Source organism: Paramormyrops kingsleyae, chromosome 20 (assembly GCF_048594095.1).
Source record: "Paramormyrops kingsleyae isolate MSU_618 chromosome 20, PKINGS_0.4, whole genome shotgun sequence".
NCBI classification, from domain to species: Eukaryota; Metazoa; Chordata; class Actinopteri; order Osteoglossiformes; family Mormyridae; genus Paramormyrops; species Paramormyrops kingsleyae.
Genome location: NC_132816.1, coordinates 22,036,521 through 22,057,523, shown reverse-complemented (window position 1 = coordinate 22,057,523; position 21,003 = coordinate 22,036,521). Strand labels below are relative to the sequence as shown.

Here is a 21,003-nt window from a genome sequence, read left to right as displayed (position 1 = left end):
GGATGGGAGAAGATCACATTTCAGAGCTCTGCAGCTGGAAATGTTGGGAGCCAACGCTAGGACGAAATCCCAGATATTACAGATGTGTGCTTGTGTGGAAAAATAATTAAATACAGTATCTTTTTCGCTTTTATGTCAATTGAAACTGCTGCTTCACCCCTCTAACTTCAGCCAGCAGCAGTATTATGTAGCTGCATCTCACCCTCAGGTTAGCCGTGGGTGACTTAACTGCTAAAGTTAGCCCTAACCAGACAGCGGAGCAGAGGAGCAACAGCTTCCTGTCCAGCTTTTATCCGGGCTGCATGTGTCTGTGCGCAGCGCCTCCCTCCCGGGTCCCCTCCCCTTCCATCCACCCCCCTCACCAGGAAGCGGATACCGGCTGATCGCAGCCTCTCGGAGTCTGGCTCGCTGCATTGTACCGTGAAAGCTGGGAGGGGGGATCCTGAAGCACCAGCCCGGTTCTCCCCCTTGGCGAAAACGCACACCTTATAAAATATTCGCGTATTTAAACGATTTCTCAGATAAGCTCTGCTTATCGCGCTATTTATTTATGACCGTCTCTTTTTAACACTACAGGAGGGCAGAAATGGCGGCCAACATGTACCGGGTCGGAGGTATGTCGGCCCCGATGTGGGGATTGCGGACCGCTTTTAACGTGCGCTGGCGCGGATGGGGGCCCCGGCCGGCTTTCGGCGGGTGCGCCGGTCGGTAGTGGCGGCGGGGGAAGCGAGCCTCTGGCCCGTCGTGGGCTGCGGCTCTGCGGTGGCGGGGCGCTTCGGGCCTGGGCACAGTGCTGCCCTGGCTGCCGCTCGCCGAGCTCTCCGTGCGCCTCTGCCCGCCGGAGCCCTCCGCCGATCGTGTCCTCCGACGCCTCTTTGTATCCTGGCGCTTTTGTGTGTGGATCCGCGGCGCCTGGTTGATCGTGGGCGTCCCGGACGGTCCGTGTACCGACACCTGCAGAGACAGGGCCACGCTTCCCCTGTGCGGCGGTAACGGCCTGCAGGCGGCATAAAGCGGCTCCCGAGAGGCAGAAGAACCGCAGATAGCCGGGAGAGTTTGGGATAAAGCCCCGCAGATGGAGGGACGGCGGGCTTTAATGCTGTAGAGGCACCGAGCTTTGTGATCCGTAGGGGCTGGAGCTGTTAATGTCGGATAGGAATATGTTTATAAATATATTTATACACCTGATCGTCCGGCTTAATCCCGCTGATCCGTGACCCCCCCCCCCCCCCCCCCCCCCCAATCTGTCCCGTTTGTTTTTAAAACATAATTAGTGACGCCAGGGGTTACTGTATCACTGCAGGGTAATGTACCATGATACTGTATCACTGCAGGGTTATGTATCACGATACTGTATCACTGCAGTTTGATGTATCGTGGTACTGTACCATTGCAGGGTGATGTTGGCTGGTATCACGTGTGGCAGGCTTTGGTTATGGTTATGGTTATGGCTTTGGGTATGGTTATGGGTATGGTTATGTTAAAACCACGCGGGTTGGGGTTATCCCTTGCGGGCGTTCGGGTCGCGCCGCTGTGTCGTGGGCCGCCAAGCTCCTGCGACAGCCTGCCCTTTAGGTGATGTTTCGCGAGCCTGAGGTGCTCCTGAATGATGTTTGACTAAGCACAGAAATAAGTGGACTCATTTTGCCTGAATTCGTAGGGTGACTGCGGAAAGGCAGCTGGGGCAGGGGGCACCAGTGCCTGTTATGGACACACCGCTGCCTCTCATGAATAAACGCTGCTGCGACCATCTCGCTGTTTTTGTTTGCTGTCATTTATGAAGTAATACAGTGTGTTATTGCTGTTGTACTTGCGAATCCTCCTTTCGCTTAGGCTGGCTTCGGTGTTTCTGAAGGCCCTGTGTGTGTCTCCTTGCAGATTACGTCTTCTTCGAGAATTCCTCCAGTAACCCATACCTGATCCGGCGGATAGAGGAGCTGAATAAGGTAAGGCCCCCCCCCCGGGGGGTGGCGTGTACCGGGGTGCTTCCTTACATCCCCACAGCTGACCCAGGGCCATAGGTCACCGCTTCTAGGTTGCCTGGGCTCCGTTAGGGATTTCGTGCTGTGGATGAAGCGGCGTGATCAGCCATTTTCTGTAGTGGAGGATGAGGGACTTTGTCACACATTTACTGCTTAGAACCTCGCTATGGTCTCCCAGGTCAGTTCTGCTTCACTGATGTTTCAGAACCTCGCTGTGGTGTCCCAGGTCGGTTCTGCTTCACTGATGTTTCAGAACCTCGCTGTGGTCTCCCAGGTCGGTTCTGCTTCACTGATGTTTCAGAACCTCGCTATGGTCTCCCAGGTCGGTTCTGCTTCACTGATGTTTCAGAACCTCGCTATGGTCTCCCAGGTCGGTTCTGCTTCACTGATGTTTCAGAACCTCGCTATGGTCTCCCAGGTTGGTTCTGCTTCACTGATATTTCACTTCAGGTCTGTCGAGCTCAGAGTTTAGCCACGTCTTGGATATATTCAACAAAAAAATATCGATAATATATAAATATATCAGCAAATACTGCCACCTTGTGCTCCTTGTGACAATGCTAAAATAACTTTTGAAAAAAGCGTTTTGGACAGTACTGGCTCTGCAAAGGCCGGTGGTCTGTTGATTGTGGTCCTGCCACGGATATGATGTGTAACTCGCCGCTGACGACATCTTAGCTGGAGACTCTGAGCTGCTTTTTTTTGGGGGGGGTGGGAGATGATGCCGGGTGAGCGGTGCAGTTGTGCTCCCCAGGGTCCGCATCCACGCGGTAACCTGATACGCAGACAGGTGTTGGGTGGCCACCTCGCCCGCGGTTACCATGGCTACGGGCCGCTGAGACCACGCCTGAGCATCATTGTGCCTTCTCTCAGTGAGCTCAGTTTGCAGGTCTGGCCTGTACATTCATGTCCTCCATGCTGATGGTGAATTCAGTCAGATGTACTGTGGGCCGTGACTCTGTCCTGTGTTCTGATTGGAGCAGCCTGGGTCACATGTGCAGCCTGTCAAACGCTGCATGCGCAGGTTATCAGTGAGTCGTGGCTTCGCATCTGCCGGTTTCTGTGGGCTGGATGGAAGCTGATAAGCATTTGAGGATGAAGCCCTGCTGGCTGCTTTGGATGCGCAGTCCGATGGATCGTTTTAGTGCTTTGAAGACCGGGAAGTGAAACTGGTTCCTACAGGAATGTCTGTGCACTGTGATGTCGCTGAATGTCGCTGACCTCAGACGGGATGCCAATCCCACACTCTCTGGGAGAGCGTGTGTGCTGGGAATGTTGCAGGTTCTGGCCGTGACCCGTGTGCTTTGTTTCAGACGGCCAGTGGGAACGTCGAGGCGAAGGTGGTCTGCTTCTACAGGCGGAGGGACATCTCACACAGCCTGATCCAGCTGGCAGACAAGCATGCAAGTGGGTGGTGTGTGTGTGGGGATGGGGGGGGCGTGTCACCCCATGTCTCTGACCCGCGCTTTCCCTGTCCAGAGGACCTGGAGGAGGAGAAGGCGAGCTCGAGTGACCCGGAGCTCAGTGACAAGCAGAAGCACCAGCTACGTCACCGCGAGCTCTTCCTGTCACGGCAGTACGAGTCGCTGCCAGCGACTCACATCAGGTACACGCACACGCATGTGTACACATACACGCCGGGGGTGGTTGAGGCCCCTAGTCATGTGATCCCAACCCACCTCCTTCCCTTACTTCTGCAGGGGGAAGTGCAGTGTGGCTCTCCTGAATGAGACTGAATCTGTGCTCTCCTACTTGGACAGGGAGGTGCGTCGACCTCGGGGCTTGGGGGGTGAGGGGGTTGGTTGGGGTTGCTCCGAGTGGATCGTAGCTCTAGGCTGACCAATGGCAGTGCAGCGTTTTGGTGTGACATGCCCCCTCCCCCCCCCAACAGGACTCATTCTTCTACTCACTGGTATACGACCCTACGCAGAAAACCCTGCTGGCCGACAAGGGTGAGATCCGTGTGGGGCCTCGCTTCCAGGCCGACGTGCCCGACATGCTGCAGGACGGTGAGTGTGCACGTGGGTGCCCCCCCCATAGAGGAGACTGGCTCCTCCTCTCTCCATGCTCCTCCTCCTCACACTCACTGTCTCGCCTCTCATTCCCTGATGCCTCTACTCTCCCTCCCTTGACTGTCGGAGTCTTGGGGCCCATAGCTGGGGGGGATGGGACCTCCACAGGTTAGCCAATCAGCACAGTCAGTCACATCGACGGCTGTACTGGAAGTTTGGGGGAGTCCCGGCGACTGCGGGCAAGTCCTGCGTGGTTGCCCGGAGACGGTCTCCGTGGTGATAAAGATGAAGTGGCGCGATTAGCTGTGCTCCACACCACCGTGATTTTCCCGCCAACTTCACGGTGGGACTGTGTCCGCATCCATCTGTCACATCTGTCGCCATAAACTGTGAATAATCAGTGACCCCCACCAGTGGTGCCGAGGGCCTCTTGGGGCTTTGTCCTCACTTACCCTCCTCTTTGTGCCATAACACAGACTAGCATTTCCCTCAGTCCATCAGTGATGCTGTTTATTCTTTATAAGGAGGATGTACGACTCCCCCCCCCATGCTCCTTTTATGGTACTGCCCATTACTCCAGCAGTAATGGCTGCATGTGGCGGTGAAGCGGTCAGCTCACTCTCCCCCCCCCCCCCCCATCCTCCTGTCCCCGGCAGGCGAGCCAGACGACCGGGATCAGTCCAAACTGGAGGTGAAAATGTGGGACCCCCAGTGCCCGCTGACCAACAAGCAGATCGACCAGTTCCTGGTTGTTGCTCGGTATGGCTGACGCTCGCTTCTGCTCCATTACCTGACATGCAAAGGCGATTCATTTCTGACGTGCTGGATCTATCCCTGGGGGCCGGGTTTGGCTCTGTGAGGGAGGGAGGGGTTTCTCCTTTCAGTTTAAACACGCCTGCTGACAATTCTTGTGATGATGATGATGATAATGAATGTGACTGTGATGATGGTGAAGTTGGTTGTGATGGCTATGAGGTTGATGATGAAGGTATTTATGATGATGAAAACTGACTGGATTTGATGATGATGATGATGACGACGATGATGACAGTGATGATTAGGAAGGTGGTTGTGATGGCTGTGGTGGTGATGAAGATGGTTGTAATGACTGTGATGGTCGTGATGACTGGTGATGACGACTGATGAAGGTTGTGATGACAACTGGTGATGGTGACTACTGGTTATGATGTTGGTGAGGAAGGTGGTTACGATAACGGTAATGACTGAAGAAGGTTGTGATGTTGACTGATTCTTATGATGATGGTGATGAAGGTGGTTGTGACTGATGATGATGACTGTGTTGACTGGTGGTGATGATGACTGATGACAGTAGTGGTGATGATGACAGTGGTGGTGACGACGGTGATGATGACTGATGACAGTAGTGGTGATGATGACAGTGGTGGTGACGACGGTGATGATGACTGATGACAGTAGTGGTGATGATGACAGTGGTGGTGACGATGGTGATGATGACTGATGACAGTAGTGGTGATGATGGCGGTGATGATGACTGATGACAGTAGTGGTGGTGATGACGGTGATGATGACTGATGACAGTGATGGTGATGATGATGATGATGACGGTGATGATGACTGATGATGATGATGACGGTGATGGTGACGACGGTGATGATGACTGATGACAGTAGTGGTGGTGATGACGGTGATGATGACTGATGACAGTGATGGTGATGATGATGATGATGACGGTGATGATGACTGATGATGATGATGACGGTGATGGTGACGACGGTGATGATGACTGATGACAGTAGTGGTGGTGATGACGGTGATGATGACTGATGACAGTAGTGGTGGTGATGACGGTGATGATGACTGATGACAGTGATGGTGATGATGATGATGATGACGGTGATGATGACTGATGATGATGATGACGGTGATGGTGATGATGACGGTGATGGTCATGATCGCCGGCGCAGGTCGACCGTCTGGCTCCTTCGGGGCATCACGTGACCCTCCCACCCTGTCACCCCCTCCCCCCACAGTGCGGTGGGCACCTTTGCCCGTGCCCTGGACTGCAGCAGCTCTGTCCGGCAGCCCAGCCTGCACATGAGTGCCGCTGCCGCCTCCCGCGACATCACCCTGGTGAGCCCGCCCCCTCCTTTCTGATTGGCGGCCCTCGGGCTGGGAAAGCCATTTGTGACGCGTGCTGCCTCTTCATGTCTCTCGGGACAGTTCCACGCCATGGACACGCTACACCGGCACGGCTACAGCCTGTCTGGGGCCATCAGCGTGTTGGTGCCGCAGGGCGGCCCTGTGCTCTGCCGCGATGAGATGGAGGAATGGAGCGCTTCGGAGGCTGGCCTCTTCGAGGAGGCGCTCGAGAAGTACGGCAAGGACTTCAGTGACATCCGGCAGGACTTTGTGAGTCGGGGTGCTCCGGGGTGGACTCCCCCCCCATGTTGCTAGGATAGGAGTAGGTTCTATGGTCTTGGTGACTGATCTGTCTTGAGTGTGCTCTCTGTAACGGGAGTGTCCAGAGGGGCGGCGCTCTAGTGCCTCTTTGCTATGTGGTGGCTCTGTAGTGAGGCCCCCTGCTCGGCCCATGAGTCACCGCCCTGCCCTCTCACTGCAGCTGCCCTGGAAGTCGCTGACCAGCATCATTGAGTATTACTACATGTGGAAGACGACGGACCGATACGTGCAGCAGGTGAGGGCCGCACAACGGGGGTGGGGGAGGGGACGGGGTTGGATGGGGTGGACGGGGATCACGTCATGTCACGCCTGGACACCACAGGACACTATGTTAGATGCACCTATAGAGGGCGCTGTTTCTGTTGGGCTGGATGGGGCAGCTAGTGAAACGCTTAATGCTGTTCTGTGTTCGTTAGAAACGGCTGAAGGCAGCGGAGGCTGAGAGCAAACTGAAGCAAGTGTACATCCCTACCTAGTAAGTGTGCCTGCCTGCCCCTCCCTGTCTGCCTCTCTGCCTGTGTCACTGGTGTCTCTCTCTGTACCTGTCTCTCTGCCTGTGTCCTTGGTGTCTCTCTCTGTACCTGTCTCTCTGCCTGCCTGTCTCTCTGCCTGTGTCCTTGGTGTCTCTCTCTCTGTACCTGTCTCTCTGTCTGCCTGCCTGTCTCTCTGCCTGTGTCCTTGGTGTCTCTCTCTGTACCTGTCTCTCTGTCTGCCTGCCTGTCTCTCTGCCTGTGTCCTTGGTGTCTCTCTCTGTACCTGTCTCTCTGCCTGCCTGCCTGTCTCTCTGCCTGTGTCTTTGGTGTCTCTCTCTGTACCTGTCTCTCTGTCTGCCTGCCTGTCTCTCTGCCTGTGTCCTTGGTGTCTCTCTCTGTACCTGTCTCTCTGCCTGCCTGCCTGTCTCTCTGCCTGTGTCCTTGGTGTCTCTCTCTGTACCTGTCTCTCTGCCTGCCTGTCTCTCTGCCTGTGTCCTTGGTGTCTCTCTCTCTGTACTTGTCTCTCTGCCTGCCTGCCTGTCTCTCTGCCTGTGTCCTTGGTGTCTCTCTCTGTACCTGTCTCTCTGCCTGTGTCCTTGGTGTCTCTCTCTGTACCTGTCTCTCTGCCTGCCTGTCTCTCTGCCTGTGTCCTTGGTGTCTCTCTCTCTGTACTTGTCTCTCTGCCTGCCTGCCAGTCTCTCTGCCTGTGTCCTTGGTGTCTCTCTCTGTACCTGTCTCTCTGCCTGCCTGCCTGTCTCTCTGCCTGTGTCCTTGGTGTCTCTCTCTGTACCTGTCTCTCTGTCTGTGTCCTTGGTGTCTCTCTCTGTACCTGTCTCTCTGTCTGCCTGCCAGTCTCTCTGCCTGTGTCCTTGGTGTCTCTCTCTGTACCTGTCTCTCTGTCTGCCTGCCTGTCTCTCTGCCTGTGTCCTTGGTGTCTCTCTCTGTACCTGTCTCTCTGTCTCTCTCTCTGCCTGTCTTTGTGTGTTCGTCTGTCTATTCTTTTCTGCATTGTTGTCCTGAATGTTTGTCGGGTGGTTAATATTCTCGCCTTGGATGAGTCACGTGTGACACATGTGTCGTGTTTGTGCCCTGCTGGGCCCTCAGTATGTACAGTATTTCCATTCTTGTTATGTAGAAAACACAAAACGGCCATTATAACGATTAGCCAGCCCAGAAACCATGCGATTGTATGTGAAAGTCAGTCCCCCTTACAGAAAATGGGACGTATTTGCACTACCTTCTCTGTAACTCATTCTTTTCATGAGATTTTTTTCATGTGGCCATTAAAAGCATTGAAACCCCCCTTTTCACTCTCTCTGCAAGACTCTAAATAGTCTGAACTTCCCAAACTATATGTCTTGTGCTGCGGAGTTAGAGGGTCCGTCCCCTGGATATGGTGGAGGCCGTGATGTCATTGATGTGGAAGTTGTTAAAGGACTGAAATCGTGTGGCTGAATGGATTGCAGACAAATTATTTATTTAAAACCCTGTGCCTGTTTACTGCTCTGAGAACTTGCCCTATAGCTGCTCTTCAGCCCAATGTCCTTCTGTGTCTCTCCCTGTGCTGCCTTCCCTCTTTCTGCCCTGTAGCAACAAGCCCAACCCCAACCAGATCTCCGTCAGTAATGGCAAGATGAGCGCGGTGAACGGTGCTGCCGGACTGCCGGGGCACCAGGCGACCAGCGGAGGGCGAGCTTGCGAGAGCTGCTACTGTGAGTACGCTGGGAAGCACTGGAAGTGAGGGCAACTGTGTTCAGTGGTCCTTAGTCTGGGCTGCTATGGTGCAGCCCTGAGGATTCCTGTCCTGTCGGTGTCTTTAGTGCGCTGGATGGACTGAGGAAGCACCCAGACCTGCTTTATGTCTGCTTTGTGAGTGACTGTGCTGGTAGTCACCACCAGTTTGTCAATCTAACTAATCGTTGTTCCGTACCACTGGGTGGCGCTGTGGAGCTCGGTGTATGATGGGGGCCTATGTTACAGCCCGTGCCTGCCCAGGGCTGGTGGTGAGCCTCATTTTGCTGGGGGGGTGCCGGCCATCTTGCCGCCTTAATAAGCTTCTTATAACAGCCACCTGTGGCGTCTGATTTTTGCTAATGGAATGAAAACAGCATCAACATGGAGATCCAGTGCTGCTTCCGGCATGTTGCCCTCAAACCCTCCACCTTCCATGGAATCATTTCATGTCCATTTTGAGTCACGTGATCTGGCAGCTCACTCTGCCCGCCCGCCCCCCCATGCAGCCATGCAGTCGGCGCAGTGGTACTCGTGGGGCCCCCCCAACATGCAGTGCCGGCTCTGCGTATCCTGTTGGATGTACTGGAAGAAGTACGGGGGGCTGAAGATGCCCAGCCGAGCAGATGGAGAGGAGAAGGCCCCGTCCAGCCCCTCCCCCAATGTGAGTACCCCCCCCCCACCGCCCCTGCCAGCGTCTGACTGACATCAGGTGCATTTTTGCCATATTAAAACACAACTCAATTTGTGCCACCATTTACTTTATTATGACAAGCTCTATTGATTTCAGCCCCCCCACAGAGCTGCACCTCCACACCAGCGGGGCTCTAGCCAAGATGAAATGTGATGTGGGGTTTGGAGTGTGTGAATGCCCGGGGGGTGCTGTGACCCTGCTGCTGCATCACTGCGGCCCCCCCTGGCTCCTCCTGCCAGCGGTCCTCCTGCTCGGCTCTGTCGGGTCCTGCTTCGAAATGCCCGCGTGCTTCGCTCCGGAACGCGCCTGTGTTGTATCAGCCTGTGATCAGTTGTTCTGTGCAGTGCCTGTGTCGTATCAGCCTGTGATCAGGGGTTCTGTGCAGTGCCTGTGTCGTATCAGCCTGTGATCAGGGGTTCTGTGCAGTGCCTGTGTCGTATCAGCCTGTGATCAGGGGTTCTGTGCAGTGTCTGTGTCATATCAGCCTGTGATCAGGGGTTCTGTGCAGTGCCTGTGTCGTATCAGCCTGTGATCAGGGGTTCTGTGCAGTGCCTGTGTCGTATCAGCCTGTGATCAGGGGTTCTGTGCAGTGCCTGTGCCCCACGGGAGTCGCGCTCGCTGTGCGTGTGGCCTGCCGCTCCTGCACTCTCTCGCTCTCCCCATTCGGCCGAAGGGGCTGCACTGTAGAGGGACAAAGGAGGCCTACTTTGCAGTCTTCTGGAGCCCAATATACATGGCGCCGAGCTCTTACATAGCGATCGATCCCTGTACCTCCGGGGAAGGCACCTGTCCTCACTCGCCGCGTGACGCGCCTCTTCCGCTCCCTGTGCCCGCCCATATGCTGATGCCCGACCTCCATCTGTGCCCGCAGGAGCCCCGGTCCCGTGCTCACGGCCCCCGCCAGTCGGCTCACCTGGCCCCCATGCGCAACACGGGCAGCCCCAAGTCCTCGGTGAAGACCAAGCAGGCCTTCCTGCTGCAGGCCACACGGCTCACCAAGTTGGCGCGTCACATGTGCCGTGACATCATCAGGCTGCGCCGGGCCGCACGCCGCCCCTTTGTGCCCATTAACTGTGGCGCCATAAAGGCGGAGTGTAAGAGCTCTTTAAATTCCTAACCCCCCCATCTCGCTGCCATTCCCTCCTACGTGTCTTATGTTTTTTTATTGCTGTTATTATTATTATTATTATTATTATTGTTATTATATTTTTGGTTTTTGTATTTTTTTTCCTCACCCTCCCCAACTCCAATAAAGAATGCCTGCCCCGTGTTATCTTTGTGTTCATTTTACCCCCCACCCCCCCACCATACCTCACCCCAGAGGATTCATGCATGACACCCTTTATGTTTGGGCTCAGCTTCGGGGCTTTGGGTTCGCAGGCGGCGGGGGGGGCACTGCATAGCGTACACCAGGGTGGCAGTGTTTATTTTTGCCAATCGTCTGCCCTCGGTAATGACATGGGGGGGGGGGGGGGTGTGTGTGTAACGCCTATATTTTTTAGATCAATCTGTACAGAAGTAGAATGATGTATTTTATCTACACTAATATGTATTTTGTGAGCTTCACTGGATTCAGACACAGTGACACACCTGTGTATGTGTGTGTGTGTGTGTGTGTGAGAGTGAGAGAGAGCTCGTGCATGTCGCCTGTCAGTCTAGGGGTGTGTGTGTGCAGTCATGCACATGGGTGTCACCTGTCTTTCTGGGGGTGTGTGTGTCTAATCGCACTCATTAGCGCTTTGCTCTTGCACTCATCCGGATGGAATGCTGTAATTAAGTGTGAGGTTGCCTGCTGTCACGCTACACGCGTGGCTCTGAGTCACGCGCACAGGCAGCCGTGTGATGGTGAGGCCTTTGTCATTTAGGTTGCTGCAAATAAGTAGCTGGGTTTACTGTCAGATCCAAGTCCCTCCATAACAAGCAAACAGAGATGGGCTCCTCCGCATAGGAAAATGAAGCCTGGAACCTTATTGGAGGACGGACCTGTCCGTCATGCTCTGGTTAAATGTATTATCAGTTGGTTTCCCCCATGGCCTGGGATTTCTCCCTCAGCCGTGCTCCCTGTCCGCTGTTCCCTGATCCACCAGCTTCTCAATGAAATCCCTGCACTGTGATTGCTGAGCCAGACACCCCCTGACAGCAGGATAGGACACGCCCCGTGGCCTCAGGACCCCAATCTGTGACGGGGTGTCGCCTCGTGATGTCAGAGCGGCGGGGGTGTTCCCAGTGCGATTCTGGAACCTCGTGTGGTTTTGAGGTTCTGTGGTATCCAAATGACAGGACCATCCATTCATCTCCATCCCCACTTCTAGCTCCCCCCTTTTTCACTCCTCGCTGACATTCTGCCTTAAATGTGTGTGACCCCCCCCCCCCCTTTGCCCGGTGGCCAGGAGGTGGCGCCCTCCTGACTGTCCGCGCCCTTTGTGTGACCCTCCTCTGGGCAAAAGAACCCCAAGATCAATAAAAGCACAGCTGAAAGTCTCCTTCCTTGTCGTCCTTGTCATTTCCTGTCCTTCGTGTGTCTTTCAGTCATGGTTCATGTTCCTCACCCTGGAGGCGGGGCTTATAGGCTCCGCCCCCACGCCGGCTGGGGCTCCACCCACTCATGCTGCCATTGCGTGGCGTCTCACTCGAACCTCCATTCCTCCTGCTCACAGACATCGGGGTCTCCCTGTGTACATGGCGTCGTCACGCAGAGCTGGGTCTGCTCTGCCCCCCAGCGTGAAATCTCACCTCCTCCTCCCTCCTCTTTATCCATGGCAGCCTCAGTACCCCTTGCCCCCCAGTCCAGGCTGCCCCCCCCCACTTAGATTAGTGTGCGATTCACTAGAATGGGCGGAGCCAAGTCCTCCGCTTTAACCATGAGCGAAAATCCTGGTCAGAAATGCACGTGCCGCTTTGGAGCGAAGCGCCAGCTGCGTAAATCCAAGGTAAATGACACTCGGGATCATGCCCCTGTAGCATGTTAGTGTACTAATCAGTCTGCTGTCCGGCTGTGTGTGAAGTCAGCGGGCGTTTTATAGACGGCATATGTGCTCCGTGGGGGGCACAGTAAAATCCAAGGGGGCGTCTTGCGTGTCTCTGTCCCACTTCGGGCTCATCATCTATCCATCACCTCGATCTGACGCCCACCCCCCCACCCGTATAGAGCCTCACCATCCCTGGGTTTTTGCTTTCGGCTGGGGAGGGGCTCGCCGGCGAGATGTGAGGGAGCCGCATCGGGCCACACGGGAGCGTTAGGGAATCCAGGTGCACGAGCATGGTGGTCAGGAAGGGCTCAGGAACTGGGAATTCAGGCCCATGGGGGGGGGGGAGTTGGGGGGGATTCAGGCCCACAGAGATGGAGGGGGGGGCTCGGGAAGCAGTCGCCGTAACTCAGGCCCATGGGGGGGGGTCGGGGATTCAGGCCCACAGAGATGGAGGGGGGGCTCGGGAAGCAGTCGCCGTCTGGCGGCTCTGGCTGGCAGGCGCGTGCTCTCCGGCGCCCCCTGACACTGTGGCTCTGCCTTGCAGACATGTCGCGGGCCTCTCAGGGACTGGGGGCACCGCCAGCGCAGCTGCGGAGCGTGCAGAGGAGCAGCCTCAGCAGCGTGCTGCGCTTCTTGGGTGAGTCGCACACACACACACACACACACACACACACGCCCCCCATGCTGCCCGGCGACCTCCACGGAAGGTTACTCCTCTCTGTCACACTTAGCAGCTCTGGGCTCGTCATCTATCCATCACCTCGATTCGCGACCCCCCCCCTCCTTCAGTATCTGACTCCCTATGCACCCCCCCACCCCCTATAGACTACGCCCCCAGCACGCATGAGAGGCGCACCAACTGGACTTGCTGTCTGTTTCAGAGTCCCGCCCTGCCCCCAACATGACCCGGGCTCCCCGCACTCCTGGCCTCCAGGTCCCGCCCCCCCGGCGTCTGCTCTCCTCACTGCCTAGCCATGGGCCGCTAGGCATGCTGGGAAAGCGCGGATACCACCACCATAGCAGGCTGGAGAGCAGTGCAGAGAGGAGGGCAGCTGCGGGCCAAGGTAAGTCCCCGGGCAAATAAACACGCCGTGTGGCCACGCTGCTCCTGCCCCGGTGGCACCTCAGCACATCCCATAATGCACCGGGAGTCTCAGGCTCACCCGACCTCCTGCTTTTTTGCAGAGAACTCGAGTCACACAGTGGGAAGCCTGTTGGTGAGTTTCTCCAGTTGCCGTCCATGACAGAATCACCCCCCTGTTGAGGGTGACGGGGGAGGGGTTGTGGAGAGATGTATCTTTCAGGAGACTCACCCCCCCCTCCCCCCCCGCCCCCAGCACAACGGAAGCAGCAGCGGCAACGTGTTACGTAAGCGTCGGCCCAACTGGATCGACGCCCCTGACGACAGCTTCTTCCTCGTGTCCTGGGAGACCAGGTAGAGCCACTCAGTCTCCAAGGAGACTGGTAACTGACATGGTCTGCGACCTGCACAACTGCAAAACATTCAGTGCTGGGTCTAAGGTTGTTGCAGTGCATTGTGGGTACCGACCATCTGAGGATCAACGTGCTTTGATTGGCACCCGTGGTGATAATTAGTTTACGCAGCACAAAAGGGCTAATTAAATTTTGCACAAAGTTATGTGTTAGTCTCTTAATTAGTGGTGACAGCTTTTAATGGTGGAAGCGGAGCAGAGATATCTGAGTCGATTGGCCACGCTGAAGAAAACTGAGATGTTTGTTGTGTGCGTCACACTGCAACGGCCAGGAAGAAGGAGGAATTACAGCCCCTAAGTTTAGCCTGTGCACCAGCACGTGGTGTCCTGCGTATCCAGTCTGACAAACGCTATTCCAGCATTGCTAACATCGAGTCTTAAAAATGAGAAGCAGTGATTACATTTCGGTGGGATTCTCTGTGCCTGCTGGAGTCAGTCGATCTGCCGTCACCACTTTGAAGTTACTACAGACCAACTGTAACTCTGCAGCAAATGCAGGGAGATCTTCACAAATAAATTGCACATATAGGTACTGGCATGTGCCCAGTGACAGTATGTAAAAAAACCATCCATCCATCCATCCATCCATACATCCATCCACCCAGCTTCTAGCCTTTCGTCCTGGTCAGAGTCACACCCTGAACAGGATGCCTGTCCATCACAGGACACATACATACACACCGTCACACACCTCAAGGGCAAATCAGAGACACCAGGCAGCCTGACTGCATGTCTCTGGACTGCGGGAGGAAGCTGGAGAAGCCAGTGGAGGAGCCCCCTGCACAGGGAGATCATGCAGTATGGACAGTAATGCTGCATACTGCATAATGCAATTTATATAATACATCTTCCTGGATAGAAGGTGTATCTATATGTCTGTTCATCATTGTTGCAAGTTCAGCATCCAGGCAGAGCTGTCTGTAGCTTAGCAACAGTACAATTAAACTTCTGTGAATATATCCATGTTTCTAATAAAGATTCAAATGACCGTAATCTATCCACCTGCCTCATTCCACACTGGTGACCTGTTGAAATCCACACGATTGACATACATTATCTGAGTTAGACCTGCACTGTAATCCTGACCATCTGTACTGATTTATTTCGCATCTTGAAGACGTGCTTCCAGTCAAATCTTCCCCTGGAGAACATATGCAAACAGAAATGGATCATCACCCCCACCCCCCACCAAGGGAAGCTAGGTATCCTTGGAAACCACTGCTAATTATGGACTTTTAGAGGTATAACCCAGAGAGATATGACTTGATATATTCTTTTAGACACTGCAGCGCATATCCGGAGCCTGACCACTAATGGTCTCAGGGGGCATCATCAGCCTCCATGTTCAAACCGACACTTTTCCGCTGGGCTTCTCAGAGGTCACTGGCCATTTGTACCTGCATTCCCATCTGCATCATGACCATTTCAAATTTGGCACTCGCTGGGTCTAATCTGTTCGGGTCTAAAGTGATCAAGTCTAAAGTGATCGGGTCTAAACTTTAAGTCCACTGGGCATCACCTGGAGTCACAGAAAGCTGGAGCTACAGACCCTAGAGGCCGAAGGCTGCTAGAGCAGCTTGCTGGGTCTGTTCCTTATTCCCCAGCACCCAACACCATGTTTTCTGAAGTCCCAGGTAGCTGCTCCTGGTGTTTTAACCGTACAGACTCCCACAGGATGGTGCTTTACCCCCATCTCTCCCTCCGTGTCGCTATCAGACCCCTGTATCTTTCACCCACCCTATCTTCATGTCACTGTGTCTCCCCCCCCCCCATTATTAATGCTGCCTTGGGATGAGCCTCGGCATCCGGGCTCCACCAGCATAGATATTGCACTAAATATAGAGCAGCCATCTGAAGGATGTGGTGCTGAGATGAGAGGATCGGTCTGGTCAGGAGCTGGAAGGAGCTCATTTTACATCGGGGGGTGTGTGTGTCTGGGGGGTTATTTTCTCTGTGTGTATGGGTCACCCTCAGGGAAGCTCCCTCCCCCTGAATTAGAATTAGAATTATTAGAATAGAATTAGAATTAGAATTTAGTGATCAGTGGTCATTGTCAACACACCACAGCACACAGTGCGCAACAACGAAATGTGACCTCTGCATTTGACCCATATGTGACTTTCGTGACATAGCAGGGGGCAGCTAATTAAGCGCCCGGGGAGCAGTGCTTGGGGACGGTACCTTGCTCAGGGTACCTCAGCCAGCTCGTCCCTCAGCCAGCTCGTCCCTCAGCCAGCTCGTACCTCAGCCAGCTCGTCCCACCCCCCAGAGCTTGGTCTTCTGCTTCATTCCAGTGCTTTCTCTCCCACCCCGCAGGAAGGCCCGGAAGCTGCTCTCTCGCTCCCAGCTAAGACGCGCCTGCAGGCAGCCGTGTGAGCAGATCTCCCTGCGAAGGGTGCCCCCTGCTCCACACCAGCCCCCCCCACACCTCAGCCTGAGGAACCGGGGCCCCATCGTCATTCATGACTGACCCCCCCCCCCACCCCCCTGGCCCTGTGCACCGGCGACGGAATCCGATGACCACCCCCAAAGATGTCCCGCACCCATGATGTCGTCGGTGCAAAAGCAAACTGCATACTCCGCAGTCCCCAGCAAGACGTTATCAGACAAACAGCGCCATCTGGTGTTGGAGGGCAGGCATGACAGCTCTGAGGTGCCCATTATAACTGCAGTTTCTTCCCCGTTTTAGAAAGACTCTAGGGGCTCGGTTTGTGCGCTGCTTTTTTGACGTCTTCAACCAACATTGTCACACACACTGACATACACAAGCAAGATCACAATGTATATTTAAGGGTTTTTACATTTGCTTTTTCTCAACTTCTTGTATTTTGTGTTTTGTCAGAAATGGATGAAAGGAGCACTGTTTCCGCGGTTGGTCAGTAAAGGGTCCTTCCCCTGTAGATGTGGTGTTAAAGGGCAGCGGGTCTCCCCCTCGCTGGCGTCTCGCTTCGCGGTCATTTTCCCGGCAGAGCTGCGAATAGTTTCGTCTGTCACCTCCGGTCCCTTTCTGACGCCGTTCTGGCCATCACCAGGGGACCAGTACACAGCCAGGCATATCTACGCAGGTATGCAGTGCAGTGCTGAAGCTAGAAACCTCCGTTAAACGAATCGTTCGGTTACGCAGCGCTAATGAACTCTGAGAGATCGCAGCTTTTCCGTGCGTCTCCGGGGCTTCCTTTATTGTACTGATCCATCCTACACCCCCGTATTTATGTTGTGTTTTCCTGTGCAACACGTTTGATGTGTAATATTCCCCAATAAAACATGCTGTGAGCTGTACGTTTGTGTTCCTGTTGCTGCGTAATTTGTCATCCTATGAAAGCTTGCAGCGGAAGTGAAACATATAACTTATAGCCTTTAACAGAATAGCTAAGGACTTTCAGTCGTGGTCTTTCATAAAAATAGATTGATGACATATTTTGATATTTAAGTTGCAGTTGCTCGGGTGGCCAGCAGAGGGAGACTCACTGCACGTATCCACTGTATATAACATATCTATACGCGTGGTGTGTTTTATTCAGGAAACTATGATAATTAATTATTAATTAGCTTGTTGAATTAATCTGACAGTTTAAATCATATAAAACCGAATCAGTCTGGGAAACTGACTAACATTTCATGTGAACTATGAAGGCCTTTATCAGCTGGAAAAGGGACGTTGTATAACGAATGATCAGTTATCCTAGAACAAAAGTCGTAACAGACAGTAAGCAGGGCCAAGCTTTAAAAAACACAACTACAGGGAACATTCCTGCTGTATTGAAATGGTTTATCCTGAATTTAAAAATGACAAAAATGTGCTCAAACTTAACAGACCGATTTGGTCAGAGAGCAGCGAAGCCTTTCACGGAGCCACGGCACTGGGTGACTAGTAGGAGGGGTCAGCTTTTTTCTGAGCCTCACAGGGGTTTCCCAGCAGGATGAACAGGGGCTCTTCACCCTTATGCCGCCATATTTACCTGCTGGGCCAGTTGCAGGCAGGACAGACAGCTAAGCATTGTGAGGTATGATGGAGAGGAAGAGGAGACTGGGAAAGGACACTGTTTGGATGGGTGAATGGGGAGCTGCTAAGGAACATGTCCCCCATAATGCCGAGGTGGCAGCAGTCAGTGGCAAACGAGCAAACGGACTACCAACATCACGAGAATCACTTCGAAGGTAGCAGAAAGTCCACAACGACCAGACTGCAGTGAGCCCGCCGTCCTTCAGTGCTGCCCTTTGTCTCACTGAAGCCATGGTGGATGATGGTCTGGTCGTGTGCAAGAGCAAACTGGCTGAAGAGGGATCCTGAAGGAAATACAGTCAGCTGAAGCAGGCCGGAGCAGCCATCGCAGGCTGTGGTGACGTGGTTGGTGCGGTGATGTGGGCGGTGATGTGGACAGGCCACCTGGAGGTAAAGGTTGGCCCCCACTGATATCAGGAAGCCAGTGCTTGCCGTAAACAAACTGTCCCTGCACATGAAGGACCTGCTTCTGGTATATTCCGACTGAATCCCGAAATAACACCCAAAATGTATCACAAGAGCAGAATCACATGAAAGTGTAACATTGAATTCCTTAAGTTGAATTTCATTGGCTTGCGAGCTGCAGCTGGAACCGGCTTGTCTGCAGTCACCAGTATCCTAATCAGATTGGCCCAGAGATAAACGGCCCGAAAATACATTTAAAGAGTTATTTTCCCACGTTGCGTTCATGATTTTTTGACCAATGTTAAATAATTAAGAGAAGTGGCCATTTGACCCGATCCGTGTCGTTCACGCATATGCAGGTTATGCAGGACTACAAACAAACGGAACGTTTTCACAGCGTACTGATAAAGCGCTGTTTTATGCTAATTTTTATGACATTTTCCAAAACCCCGGTACTAAGCCCATTTTGCAGTGAAAAGCGCTTCGCCGTCCGACGGCATGGACGGGGGACTGAGTAACATTCCTAACATAATGTGCTTCTGTCGTTGCAGATTAAGGTGCGTCCTTAAAACAATTAAGTCGATAATAATAAATTAAAAAACAATTAAGGTGATAGATTGAGTGTATTGATTTGAAGGAAAAACACACAAACCTCCGTGATTAAAAACTGAACGTAGTTACTTAGAATGGACTGAGAAACGTATCTGTTTTAACCGGCCCGCTAAGCGCGTGGATAAATATCACACACGATGCAGTTTCATAAGCAGCGATGCAGCGACAGTACAAGCACAACAGCTGCAGTGCAGCAGCACGAGCTGTAGCACAAGGAGCAGCGCGCTGCGCGAGATCGCCGAGCTCCAGTGGCGCAATCGGTTAGCGCGCGGTACTTATACAGCAGTGCAAGCGGAGCAATGCCGAGGTTGTGAGTTCGAGCCTCACCTGGAGCAGTACATTTTAGAGGACGGTTGGGGGCCTGGGGACATTGGAGAGCGATCTGGGGCCGGGGAGGGGAAATGCCGCGGATTGGTCGAGGGAGAAGCACGAAGCCCGGAAAAGCCGTGGTCCGAACCGTGTGAATGTCCCCCGACGGCGAGGAGTGAGCACGTCCCAGCTCTACAGTGCGAATATTGGTTAGATTAGGATAAAAGAAATCTAAAGACACACATCTACCTTTAAAATAACACAATGGCTTCTGTAAAAATACAGTATAAATATGTACGTACAATACGACTAACCATGTACTGGAAATAGAAACTTATTTTTCAGGGTTTAATAATTAATCCTCCTCTCCACTTGTCTCAGTGAAGTCACAACAAAAACAACAAGTCATAATAATAATTAATAATAATAATAATAAGAAGATATGCATAACTTAGCGACGGTAGAACCACCCTGAAGACTAAAGGGAATTTGAATGTAGTTCATTCGGACGGCCGAAAGGAGGAGCTTTACCACAACTAATGCGAAATACTGCATGTGACAGTTTTGGTACAAGGTCTTCCCTTTATATACCAGCGGGTGGCGCTACAAGTATACTCTACAGTAAGTATTAAAACAGATTCGTATTGCAAGTTATAAGATTATATCCTTGACGTTTCTATTTGCTTTGTTTGAACAATTTACTGGAATGGAGTATGTCTCTGCATACCTTATTATTAATTTGAATAATTATTAATAAATAATGGGTATATCGATTTATAACTAAATGAGCGAGGTGTAAAGTCAAATTATTTAACTTGGATAGTTTGATGGGTGTATGGTGTGTGTGTGTGTGTGTGTGTGTGTGTGTATGTTTGTTATATGATGGTTTGAAAAAGCGAGTATGGTTGAGAGTGACTCTATTTTGTTGCTGTTTTCCCCCATGATTCTCCTATAATACTGAAGTTTTGCAAAATAAACGGTGCAGACTGATTTCCATTAGAAGTCAAATACAAATACAAAGTTGATTTCACCAGGAAAAAGACGATTCTGACAAAAAATAAAGTGCTTCCCAATGGCGATGATCAGTGATGCGGGTTTTGACAGGCGAGCTATATCGCAGTTTCTTGTCTAAATGCAGATCTGCAGTTACACATATTTCCTTAGCGATGTCATGCCTCCCGAGGCTCTTGCTGCAAAGGCGTCATTCAGCAGAAACTCAGCCGCAGGCTCTGTGTAAACACAGCGTACTGAGAGTCAAAACGTGTTTATGCTTAAAGCTGAGCAACCAGGCTGGGGGACAGTAAGTAACTTGAAAGAGGCTCCGTACTTGCAAGAAAGTACGAAAATGACAACAAGAAGAGCTAACAGGCTAGTTTGTGTCATAGGCCTATATGTAATCAGCTGTATTGGGGGTGAACTGTAAGGAAAAAAATAAAGCCTTTTTATTCATACTGTAGAGGTAATATAGGCCTAAGGCAGGTATATCTCTCTCTCTTTCTGTTTTAAAACATCCCTTTGAATTTTAAACAGTCATTCAATATGGTATCTATGAGTGTGCATGTGTTATATAATGGCCGGCAGCCCTGAGCTGTTCCTTTCGCCTTGCGAAATCGGAATGGGTAATTCCCTTCTTCAGCTGCTCCACGTCTAGCCTTTCTCTAGGGTCCTTCCCACGCCCCGATAGCTAATTGTACCAATTCAAGGCAAAGAATTCTGCTTACTGCTTCTCTGCTTACTTTCCGGGATTACAGTGACACATCACACATAATATTAGTTTTGATTTTGTTGTCACACCCAGAACTACATAAAAATGACAACAGGAAGTTACAGGCAGAAAGGTGGGGGAATAAGGAATACATTTTAATACAGTCCAGAACT

General features: G+C 52.6%; 2 protein-coding genes and 1 non-coding gene across 8 annotated transcripts in view; 2 read left to right on the top strand and 1 right to left on the bottom strand.

Moving 5' to 3' along the window:
- LOC111848464 (E3 ubiquitin-protein ligase TRIM35-like) overlaps positions 1-21,003 on the bottom strand; it is a 172,592-nt gene that overhangs the window by 72,577 nt on the left and 79,012 nt on the right. The window lies entirely within an intron of this gene.
- mta3 (metastasis associated 1 family, member 3) lies at positions 331-17,075 on the top strand. 2 transcript variants are annotated; one of them, XM_072703558.1, is made up of 19 exons: positions 331-614; positions 1,879-1,946; positions 3,296-3,389; positions 3,462-3,588; positions 3,683-3,746; positions 3,874-3,991; positions 4,651-4,753; positions 6,007-6,106; positions 6,197-6,385; positions 6,597-6,671; positions 6,853-6,911; positions 8,500-8,621; positions 9,150-9,304; positions 10,206-10,428; positions 12,848-12,940; positions 13,185-13,367; positions 13,489-13,520; positions 13,641-13,738; positions 16,113-17,075. In XM_072703558.1, the coding sequence occupies exons 1-19, from the start codon at positions 587-589 to the stop codon at positions 16,264-16,266; spliced, it is 2,085 nt and encodes a 694-aa protein (XP_072559659.1). In that variant the 5' UTR covers positions 331-586; the 3' UTR covers positions 16,267-17,075. The 2 variants fall into 2 exon arrangements, with proteins under 2 accessions (XP_072559659.1, XP_072559658.1); XM_072703557.1 differs by having other exon boundaries at positions 3,296-3,588.
- Positions 19,059-19,151, top strand: trnai-uau (transfer RNA isoleucine (anticodon UAU)). Its single transcript is given in 2 exon segments — positions 19,059-19,096; positions 19,116-19,151. It is a non-coding gene; the product is annotated as a tRNA-Ile (tRNA).